Source organism: Alosa alosa, chromosome 8 (assembly GCF_017589495.1).
Source record: "Alosa alosa isolate M-15738 ecotype Scorff River chromosome 8, AALO_Geno_1.1, whole genome shotgun sequence".
Taxonomy (NCBI): domain Eukaryota; kingdom Metazoa; phylum Chordata; class Actinopteri; order Clupeiformes; family Clupeidae; genus Alosa; species Alosa alosa.
The window spans coordinates 8,747,641-8,758,745 of record NC_063196.1 but is presented as its reverse complement, the minus strand read 5'-3'; the positions used below and the strand labels follow the sequence as shown (position 1 = coordinate 8,758,745).

The 11,105-nt window shown below is 43.0% G+C and overlaps 2 protein-coding genes across 5 annotated transcripts; one reads left to right on the top strand and one right to left on the bottom strand.

The window, feature by feature from the left end:
- Positions 1–1,702: 1,702 nt before the first annotated feature.
- Positions 1,703–5,568, bottom strand: LOC125298955 (SUN domain-containing protein 2-like). Of its 2 annotated transcripts, none has more exons than XM_048249936.1 (14): positions 5,478–5,568; positions 5,235–5,305; positions 5,056–5,153; positions 4,681–4,845; positions 4,146–4,257; positions 3,924–3,985; positions 3,713–3,792; positions 3,483–3,575; positions 3,067–3,204; positions 2,883–2,967; positions 2,685–2,773; positions 2,228–2,395; positions 2,011–2,106; positions 1,703–1,912 (listed from the first exon to the last, which is right to left on the bottom strand). In XM_048249936.1, the coding sequence occupies exons 2-14, from the start codon at positions 5,303–5,305 to the stop codon at positions 1,796–1,798; spliced, it is 1,374 nt and encodes a 457-aa protein (XP_048105893.1). In that variant the 5' UTR covers positions 5,478–5,568; the 3' UTR covers positions 1,703–1,795. The 2 variants fall into 2 exon arrangements, with proteins under 2 accessions (XP_048105893.1, XP_048105894.1); XM_048249937.1 differs by having other exon boundaries at positions 5,056–5,150.
- A 107-nt stretch (positions 5,569–5,675) lies between these two features.
- Positions 5,676–10,642, top strand: xrcc3 (X-ray repair complementing defective repair in Chinese hamster cells 3). 3 transcript variants are annotated; one of them, XR_007194358.1, is made up of 8 exons: positions 5,676–5,935; positions 6,208–6,345; positions 6,432–6,644; positions 6,846–7,000; positions 7,307–7,519; positions 8,727–8,773; positions 9,210–9,605; positions 10,467–10,642. XR_007194358.1 is itself a non-coding variant. In XM_048250691.1 (7 exons), exons 1-7 carry the CDS (start codon positions 5,881–5,883, stop codon positions 9,532–9,534), a joined length of 1,146 nt encoding a protein of 381 aa, XP_048106648.1. In that variant the 5' UTR covers positions 5,676–5,880; the 3' UTR covers positions 9,535–10,209. The 3 variants fall into 3 exon arrangements, 1 of the variants encoding a protein (XP_048106648.1); XR_007194357.1 differs by lacking the exon at positions 10,467–10,642 and adding an exon at positions 10,375–10,454; XM_048250691.1 differs by lacking the exon at positions 10,467–10,642 and having other exon boundaries at positions 9,210–10,209.
- Positions 10,643–11,105: the final 463 nt, after the last annotated feature.

The window sequence follows — 11,105 nt, the reverse complement described above, 5'->3', positions numbered from 1 at the left end:
AATAGGATGAAGATGGTTTCCGTAGGGGAGAAAAATAAAATACTGCACCCGTTTAAGGGCGATGTCTTCGTAAAAAGAAAAGTGAAACACCTTCAAAGGTCAACGCTTTTAGTATTTATATTGGGCTGCTGTATGTACTGCTCCATTTATTTTGTTTGAATGAAGATTAAGATGTATAACTGTTTTACCACCCCTGGTATGGGAAAAACTATTAGCTGAATGCACTTCCTCTAGACCGGGCTCGTGACGTAGACAGTGCGCGCGCGCTTTCCGTCTTGTCTTCTGGAGGACTCGATGGCGCTGGACCTCTATGCTGAGTATGCTCTGGACCAAGGATGGGCAACTTTGATAAGAGGGGGCCACAACATTTTCTTGTCGGTGTCAGAGGGTCAGGCTCGGACTGGTAATCTGTACAACCGTGGGCCGGTGACCTCCGGGATTTTTTTTTTTTTTTTTTTTTTTTTTATTATTTAGCCTATTTGCGGTCCGTCATGTAGGCCTAGGCCTGCTTGGGGCGTGACAGGTCAATTCATGACACACTGAACCTGTGTTACGATCGCGCCCCCCTGCCCCACCCCTCAAGTAGATTTGTCCAAGCAGCCGCTAGGTTTGTGGGGAAATATAGCCATATACGAGTGCATGGTAGTCTTGGCTGTATAAGTGCCCTCCGCTGGCTGGTGTTCACATAATCGCAGTTTAACCGTAAACAGCAATCAGAGGTCTAGTTTTTAGCCTATTCCATAAATATATTGTTTTTATAGACGTAGTTGCACGCGCTACGCACGACGGTCCAGTGGTGGGCCGGTCCAGGAGAAAATTGCCAGGGCCGAATTTTGTTCCCAGTCCGACCCTGCAGAGGGCCAAATGTGACCGTGCACATTCACCACTGGGATATCAGGAATCAGTATAGCCTATGGCTGTACGGTTTATTAAACCAACATGCATTCATTTAATATTTTCTATACTCAAATGCATTTTTAATGTTGCTTCTATTCACCAATGAACTTGAGAGAAACTAAAAAATATTACACATTGACAATACACTTTTTTCCACTGTAATGGGTAATAGCTCTTGCAAAAAAGCCTCTGTTAGTGTATCTTTACCAGGGTTACCACTCTAAGTAAATGTAAAATTCCACTTGTTTTTTTTTATTATTTTTTTTTTCCCTGACAAAAATCCTGAATTTCCATGACCAATCAGGAAATTAAAAAATGTGTATTGAGACAACCACTCAAGCTCGTAATGGAAAACGCTAATAACTCAAACACAATGCTGCATGTATACAGTATTTGTATTAATGCATTTGGGCAAGTCAATTTTAAACTCCTCCTACAACAAAATTCCCACAGGCCTTCAGTCTTCACAGGTTGACATGGCAAAACTCGAAAAGCTGTCAGACCTCCCGTGCCTAGTGACTGGTTGCTAAGCCACGATTGGCCTGCACGTTTTTCCGTGAACTTTGAGTGCTTAAGGCTATGATATGTCTGTACCACTGCAAAATTGTTAAGTGCTTGTGGGCTCGCTCGCACCCTTTCTGAGCCCTTTCCCCAAGTCGGCATGTGGACACCTTACTCAAGGGAGTTCTTCATGTCATAGGGACGTTAAACGCGGGGTTGACCAAAGTGATACCAACACTGATGGTAAAGGTGTGTGTGGGAGAGGGTGAGAGAGAAGGATAATTTTTCTTTCAGTATTTTATTCACTTTACAATATATTTGTGATGAACTGAAAAGTTAATAAAGGCCTACTGATTTTAAAATGCTCCCTCTCTACTGAAGTATTGAGGCCACGCTTCTATACATTCTTGAGCTGGCCATGCACACGGAATCGATACACACATGTGTAAGATGGGTTACCCCAGTTGGTCAGGATCCTCAGCTCCACCACAGGATAGAAATTCTGAACAGGGTCCTGAGGATATGCAAGGTCAAAACATGTTTATCACCCTGTAGAAACAAATAAATGACGATAGGACATTATGATCTGAGAATGCAGAATAAATAAGTTACTTTTAAAGCAAAAGTTTGGATAGGGTCCCCATCTTTGTTGTAGGCAAATTTTCCTATAAAAACTCCCTCTTGATGCTGGTCCACGTGATCAATTCCCTGTGGGTGAAAAGATTGGGCCTACTGTTGAGGAGGGAATGGCACTTACATTTCATTTCAGTGAGGATGGGCCTCAACTAACATGGCATATATAGCATTAATCACTATGATAATAACTCACATATATTGCAAAGTCTTGCGGAGCGCTATCAATCTGGCCAGTTGGAGACAGACACTTGGGAAGATGCTCCATGGTCACATGTGTAATTCTCACTGAATGGGAAAGAGTGATGGTGACCGAACTGTAACTCCCCCTGAAGGCCCAGCACTTTCCTGGGTAGACCTCTGGCTTTATAGGCGAAACAGTAAGAGCAGAGACAGGACGGCTAAGTAGTGATGCAGTCCATAATCACATCTTCATAATTAGTGTTCGTTATTAGTTCGAAAGTAGACAACGGAGAATTGAAGGCTCTGATTTTGTGTAAACCGAAAATGTTTACATTCATTTTCACTTTCACATATTTTTTTTGTGGACTAAAATAAACTACTTTTGTTTAAATGTTTTGTGGTGTTTTCTTTGGCAAGGTGTTTTTAGAATTCAAAAGATCATTTTCCTTTTTTGGCAATAGAGCAGTCACCTGTATAACAGCACTAGGTCCTTCTGTTTGGAGTTGAAGTGATTGTGGACAGTATGGTTTTATGTAATGTGATTTGATCACTTTGCCTCCTGGGGAAGTATATACACAAATAAACAAGACATACTGAATGGTATTCCATGAAACATGTCAAATGCATTATATTATAGAGATTTAATAAATATATAAGTCCATTCAAACCTGAATATATAAGGGCATAATCTGCCATGCCAGTTCCATCAGCTCTGTATTGATTGAGTGTTTCCTGCACGGTCTTGTGAACATCCTGATTTAGGAAGCAAACATATGTTGACATGCATTGTCAAATTGTCTTCTCTCCTTTACAATCCCTTGCATAACATAATGCATGCCAGTCCATTCATACCGGAGAGGTTGCTAGGCTCTGGACCAGTCTCTTCTCCATGCTCTCCAGCACCACCTGCAGTTCAGGCCAGAGAACTACACTTGGATTAGAACCTGTGAACAGGTGCTCCTGCAGCCATTTAGACAGTTCCACCTTAAACTGAGACAAGTGGGAAGATGTAAAGCAGAATAGATGTTCTATTTGTCATGACTGTAATTAAAATTCTACAATATCACTGTTACCATCACAATATCACAATAGCAACAATAATTGTATGTTATCTCCAAATGATAATGTATCAAGTCTTTCTGTGTCATCACATACACACTAATTCAATAAATGTTGTAGCACTAGGTTAAACCGGATGCAATTTTCTCTTCAGTCTAAACTGAAAAAAAAAACAGCAACAATGTCAGTCAATGTTGCCATCACTATACCTGCAAACTTCCCATTTCCTTCAGTAAGGTTTCTTTCCATCTGGCCTCTTTGTCTGTAAGCTGCTTTTGGATATCTATCACTTGTTCCTGGATCTTAAGACAATAGATTTCAGGAAAACAGACAGAATAGAAGCACTAGTGAGTGGTGGGGAATGGTTCTGTGACATTGTTATTACATGTGTGATCACACAAACTATGAAAGTTGGGAGTTCCATTCTGCCTGATCTAACCTTGGCCAGGTTTATGCCACTTGCGGTATTCACCGATCCAGATGGCTGTTGAAATAGGATGGGGACACAGAACCAACAACCTGGGAGAGATATCAGTAGAAATGCATACAAATATGAATATATCCACAGGTATTACAACACAGCTGCAACAAGCACTAAAGCCGTTTCTTTTTTCTTTAAAGCAAAATACAGTGTAATTGATATGTCTTACCTAATCCCAAAAGTGTTAGACCAGCAACGGTCAAAGCCTTTCTTCTGTGAGGGTGATAGTCCCTATATGCACCAACATGAACATGGTCTTGAGTTTAATAGGTCTGGTAAGTCACATTTTATGAGGTAGCCTACCACTTATTTACAAATATACCTTATCTGCTGTATAAATAACTGAATGCAACACCTTTTAATAGATTTAAATACATGACATAAGGCTCACCCTCTGAGTAGAAGAACATTTAGTGGCAAGGGAAACCACAAGGAGCTCAGGGATCTCCCAAGGTCAACAGTAAAGTCTATGAATTTCCGAAGAACTCTCGCCAGCCAATAAGCTAAGAAAACAAAGCCATCAGAGCAAAGATGTTAGAATTCCAAATCATCTTATTCTTAGTTTATATATAAGACCCCCATACAATTCCAGACTATTCCCTAACACCTGCTAGACAAATTATTTCATCTTTACAACTCCTTTGTTTGTAATACAAGTGTGTGTTTATTGTTGGGATTTTGACATTTGACCTTTCAACAACTTTGTGCATTGATCATTGTTTTATGTAAGCTATATTATGAGCAAATATACAGGTTGTCCTTTTTAAGATTGTAACCAAATGTCCATACACTTCCAGATCTGTCTCTAAGCATAACTTCTAACTGATCTCTAATTCATAACTTCACAACACTTACACAGATTTTCCAGTCTTGGCAATTGAACAATTATCTTCTCTATCCCTCATGTTATTCTCATGATGTCTTACATATGGGAGCTGTCCTGTTACAGGAGCCTCTGTAGTCACTGTCGGAGGAGGAGCTGTCTGAATCATGGTCCACAGAGTGACTCGTGCTACTGGAGCTGGAGGAGGGAGCGCTGTGGGTGTGCTTGGGGAAGCAGCAGAAAGTGTGTCTCCTGGTTGCTGCCAAACCTGGATAAGATGGAGTTCAGAAGGACTAGAATGTCAGTGTGATGGTCACAATTGTTTTAATGTTGAATTAGCACTGCATGGAATGCTTGTTGTAATTTACATTAAGCTTCAATGCAGAGGAGACTTTAGGTACCTTACTACATCGATCAATACTACCAGAGGATGACATAATGGTGACTTTCATTTTTAGGTAGGCCTATGTTAACTTACCAGCTATTGGTTCGGAGGTTGAAGGGTGGCAGTGAGCAGTGTATGGATGGGTGTGTGTCCGCAAGTGTTCAAGCGTCAAAGCCGAATCGCCATTCCTGCTTGATTTAAACAAAGGACAGGGACAGTGCTTTCTGAAACTGCTCACATTTTCACAATCTCTCTCTCTTTCTCTCTCTTACCTGACAGAAGTATGGCTACTGTCAGTTTCACACCTCTCATTATGATTTGATGGCTTTTTGCAGCGCGGCATCTGAGGGGTTAGATGGAGGCAGATGACAGCAACACACGACTCTCAGAATCAATCACATGTATGATGTTTGGAGGCATTTCAGTTAAACTAAATAAAAACGATTCTAAAAATAGGGAATAGGAAAAGGAACTAAAATGAATATAAAATCTATATGCATTCACATTTCTCCTACCTTACTTCACTGGAAAAATATTACAGAGGGCCTCATTGCAGGAGGCTTTGCCAAGCCAGTAGGCTAACCTAAAAACTTTTTTGAGAATAAAGAAATAGAATCTTTAGTGTTATGACTAGCCTTCTGTAGGGGTGATGTCATAGAGATCAGGAAAGAAAGTCGGATCAGAGAGGGTTGAAACGGTAAGGGAATTCGTGCTTGCTTATGCACAGGGTCTCCAAACCAGGAGGTGGCAGTAGAGTGCCTGTTCTGTAAAGAAGAAGAAGAAGAAGATCCGTAATTTCACCGGGAAATAAAAACATGTTTACGGTTTCTGTAGCAGAGATGTGATTGTCATTTAGCTAACCATACCTATGGTAATACATTACGAACTGCTGATTGGGATGGATGTCTGCGAAAAAGCATGAACTGGGAAGAGCTTGACCTAAATCCACGAATTATAGCAGCTGTGAAGAGAGGTAACTCTGTGCTAGCATGCTAACAAGTGCCAACAGCAACATCTGAGCATGTGAAGCTAATGTGGCGAATAATGTCAGCTATAACATAAACCTATTTATTAAAAAAAAATAAAACTTCCGTAATGTTGTCCCCCCCTTTAAATTAGTGTTATTAGCTTACCCACACCGCCATGCCAGATACAAACTAATGTCAAAGCGTAAGACACTATCATAACATTTTCGTTTTTACCATGTCTTTAAATAACATTTTTGGGTCACTGTTATTCCTCCAGCTAATGTCAAATCAGCGAAAGAGATTCTGAGCCTCTCGGGTCCTGATCTACAGAGACTCACAAAGCTGTCAAAGGCTGACGTGCACCACCTACATACCGCTGTTGCTCAAGCTTACTGCAAGCGCCCACCTGTCACAGGTATCCATGATAGTGGCCATTTTCTTGTGGATTTACTTTCTGTTGTTCTGTGTTTTTTATTTGCTATAAATGATTACTTCACTCAGCCCTACAGTTACTGCGTGGAGAGTGTCCTTCTTTAGAGCCAGGGCATCGGCTCTCTTTTGGCTGTCCCGTCTTGGATGCGCTGTTGCGCGGTGGCATCCCATTGTGTGGCATAACTGAGTTGGCAGGAGAGAGTGGCGCTGGGAAGACCCAGTTTGGACTGCAGCTCTGCCTCTCTGTGCAGTATCCAGTCGAGCATGGTGGACTTGGCTCAGGTGAGATGGGCTGATAAGCATGAAAAGACGAGTGGTTTTATCACTCTAGGAATCAGTTGTACAAGTGTTTGTGTGAATGTGTGAACCCCATGTGTTTGGTGGTACAGTTCTGTGGCCAAATGTATATCTAGGCCTATGACTTGTTTTTGAATGTGTGTTTTACTTACAAGGGTGTGTGTGTGTGTATGTGTGTGTGTTCAGGAGCTGTATTTATTTGCACCGAGGACTCCTTTCCAATCAAGCGGCTTCGTCAGCTCATCGCCCAGCAGCCTCATCTCAGAGAGGATCTGCCAAAGGCTCTGGTGCGCAGCATCCGCTTCAGTGACAACATCTACATAGAGCACACTGCAGACCTGGTGAGAAACACCTTTAATCAATTAAGAGCTGCTGTACTGCACAGTACCTTGGAGTAATTTGCCTCTAGACATTTATTAGGCAACACATGTTGTGACATGGAAAAGGTAAACAATGTTTTAAATTGTTTGAAACTAAGTAACTCAAGCATCCACATGAAGAAACTAATAAACTCATAAACCTATTTATTAATTTAACCCATAAACCGTTTTATAATCATTCCTTCAAAATAGTATCGTCATTGTAGATGCACTGAGATTAACAGCTACAGGTGCTAAGTAGCAATCGCTGATGCCATATCCATATAGAAAGCGCTACAGACCTGTATCAGTAAGAGGGTACCGGTGCTGCTGTCTCGAGGCCTGGTGCGTCTCGTGGTGGTGGACTCAGTGGCAGGACTGTTCCGGAACGAGTTCCAGGCGGACGAGACGATTGAGAGAACACGGCACCTGCTGACTTTCTCCAGCGCCCTCCACCGCCTCAGCCACACCTACCACACACCTGTGCTCTGCATCAACCAGGTAGGGTTGCAGTATTCATAGTAGACTAACACATGGGGCCCCTTTTTAAATGCCAGGCAAAGTGTAAAGTGTATCAAGTTCTCGTGATGAACTATGGGGCATGTGGGAACATTGAGCTGACTCATCCATGTTTGCGGTTAAAGGGATACGCCACCTTTTGGCGTAGCCCTTTAAGGTTTTAAATTTGGATTTTGCTTAGTTATTAAAGCAGCACTAAAGAAGATTTACTCTCGGGGTTCCCCTACAGTTGAGAAGCGCAATAATAAATGAACTAAGTGTGCGTCTTTGCAACAAACCATAAACATAACTCGGATACAATATAGAGGGAAGGCACCAACAGCAGTCTGTAGAAAGAGAGCTCCGAATTCCTGTAAGTAGCCTATTTGTACTCTTCTAGCATAGCAGCTCTTTTCCATTTCTGTTTCTACCCGAACAGCAACTTCCTAAGGCTATTTTACAAGTTATAAGACCTGTTCAGAGTGCGGCAGAAGTGCCGTCCGCCCTATTAAGAGTTGTATGTGCCATGAAAATGATTTTGGAAACCTTATTTTAAGACATTGCACTATGCCCATCATTCAAATTAGGGCTCATGCTGTTGGCATAAAACCTTCGATTGTCCCATAGTTAGAACATCTTTATATTCAAATCTTACATGTTACATCAAATCTTGTTTACACAGAGACAGAGTAGTACATTAGTATGTTCTGACATTTGGTGTAGTATCTCATTTTAGCATAGAGGAACAGGACGACAGCTTCTCTCATAGAGTCATTGTGACCTACACAGATGGTCTGTACGAAAGTCCTTTTAGGCAAGTCCATCCACTCGGCCGCCATATAGCAACGCTTTTTGGGCACTCATCGGGCATCCTATTCAGCAGAAATGCGCATGCGCAGGGCTTCACGACACCAATCTTGCGCCAGCGGCGAGTTCACAACACATGATTTGCAAGATGTCTTCACAACACACCATATGATTGGCTCAATGTATTCACATCACACCACATGATTGGCTCAATGTATTCACATGTCGACGTTTTGCAGAAGAAGGGGTGGGATATGTGTAGACAACGGCCATATTGGCATTACAAACTAAGCCCATGCATTTCTATGGAGGATTTTTTGAGTGCTGTGTCTCCTCATTAGAAAGTCTCTGTCTGTACCGAACCTAAAAAGGTGAATCCAACTAAGTAACATGTATTTTGTAGGTCACCGATGTTGTAGACGGCCCAAATCCTGGAAGGTGTGATTTTGGGTGAGCAGCCTCTTCTTTCTTCTTTACAGTCTTGCTTACAGTCAGAAGACAGAATGAATGCTTGGAGCAAAAGTAAGAGCTGCCTAGTCCTACTCATTACTAAAGCCTAGCCTAATTCTTTGTGACAACACATTTGCAACACATTATCTCTTGGGCAAAATGAACATCTCTCACGGCAGTCTAAACCCAGCTTGCCTAAGTGTCTTGTAATGCTACTTGCCTCACTATTAGGATATTGTCAATATGAATGTTATCTATGTGTATATCTGTATACTGTCATTATGAATGTTATCTAGGCCTTTGGTATCATAGCTAACCATGGTGTTTTAACCATTATCCGTCCTTGTGTTGATTATTGTAAAAACACATTGAATTACCTCTGTGTATGAAATATGCTTTGCCTTGCCTTAACTCTGTTATTCATGTTCGCCCTCAGGCTGGTGGAGAGCCGGGTCCTTCCTGCTCTAGGCTTGGCCTGGGCCAATCAGGTGATGGTGCGGCTCATGCTGCGGAGGCTGGGGGGGTGCGTGACGGCCGGCGAGCAGAGCTGCATCCCCCGCCGTCTGGAGGTGGTTTTCGCCCCCCACCTGCCCCGGGACAGCTGCCTGTGCGGGGTCTGGCTGGAGGGGGTGAGGGGTGTCCCCCTCGGGGAGGACACCCACAGAGAGCCACCTCCACCACAACAGCAACTGCTCCCTGACGGACAGGTCAGAACCACCCACAGACCTGCGGCAGGAGCAGAGGGAGCAGAAGACACGTGACAACCGGGCAGAACTTTACGGAACCAAGAGGTCTGACGTGGCCTACACCCACACCTATCTCAGTCGCTAAGGTAACCGATAGCCGTGTTAGCTTTGCCCTCAGCCATTGTGTGCAGTGTCAGCAGGAGGAATCAATATGCCCCCCCCCCCGGAAGACTCAGGGTTGAAGAGCACACAGCACAGAGGACCAATGAAATGTATAGCTGATAATACAAATTTGAGGCAAATAAATTCTTCCCCGCCATCAAGAGGCCGCTGAGTAACAATGGCTGTTCAAATCCCCCTGAGGCCTAAAGACTCACCTGACTGCATCCTCAGAGACACAGGCATAATGAAATGTATGCAGTTTGCACTTTAAGCACTGTGAGTCACTATGATGACTAAGCTTACCTGTACCAATAAAGGCAGGCAGAAACAGCAGAGTGGAAATGCTTGCCTGTTTTTAGAGAGGGAGAAGAGTCCATTTTTAAGAGTAATGGTGCAGTGGTTCACCATCTCACTTTATGTCCCTAATACCTCAAGCCATAAAGCTGTGAGAGGTAGTTATTTTTTATTGGCAAGTGTAATTTAAAACAGTTGGTTTTTATTGTCATAGTGTTGAAGTTATGAATACTTATGAGTACCTTTTGTGGTGCATTCATGCATCGAATAAACTTTGTTTGTTTTTTATTGAAGTCAGAGTTGTTTCATTATCACACAAACTACATGCAACCTCAGGCCCCAAAAGAGTCACAAAAACAACCTCCTCTTAAAACAGATTAGTTGCATTCTTTCTTTCATTTCTGTTTTTCTTCATAATCTTTATCTCTTGTTTATATCTCAATTTACACTCTTTGGAAGATTTGACCGCAATGCTGATGTTTGACAAGCAACCAGCAGAGGGCGGTATAGACAACAACCCTCAGTAGTGGAAGGCCTGACCTCTCATATAGTCCACAGAAGTGCCATCAGGACCACAGGCCATTGAGACTTCTTCCGCACTGGAAGGCTGTTTCCACCTGACTGGTGCTGCATCTGCGCTAAGAGGAAAGGACAGTTCTGGCAGCTGCTCATGTTTGATCTGGGGGCCAATCCAGCCAGCCGGGTATGAACTTCATTTCAGGGACACGTTGGCTTTGGTGTGTGTGTGTGGGGGGGGGGGGAGATCCTGGGGACACAGACACCAGACATGATGGCCCTAGCACTAGTCGGCCTATGGAGCAGGGGTAAGCTAGGGTAACCACTTGGATGACGGGTTTTTTTTTCCCTCCTGGACACTGGTCTTATGACACTAGCATGTGGGAATGACTCTGCATTCTGCTGCAAATGTGTGAGATTTTTCTCATATTTTTAGTGTATGGGGATGGTAACCAACAACACTAAGTAGTTTGCGACTGTACATGGTTTGTGTGTAATCACATAATGGTATCAAACCACAAGGGGTTGTAATCTTTGATAGAACAAACTATCGCTTGTACCAAAGGGGAGAGAGCAGTCTCCCTGCACGGCCTCAACCCCAGTTCACAGGGTACCAAGCCTGTAGCCTAACTCCATGGCCAATGATCCAGGCTCGTTGGCATAACACTCAAAGG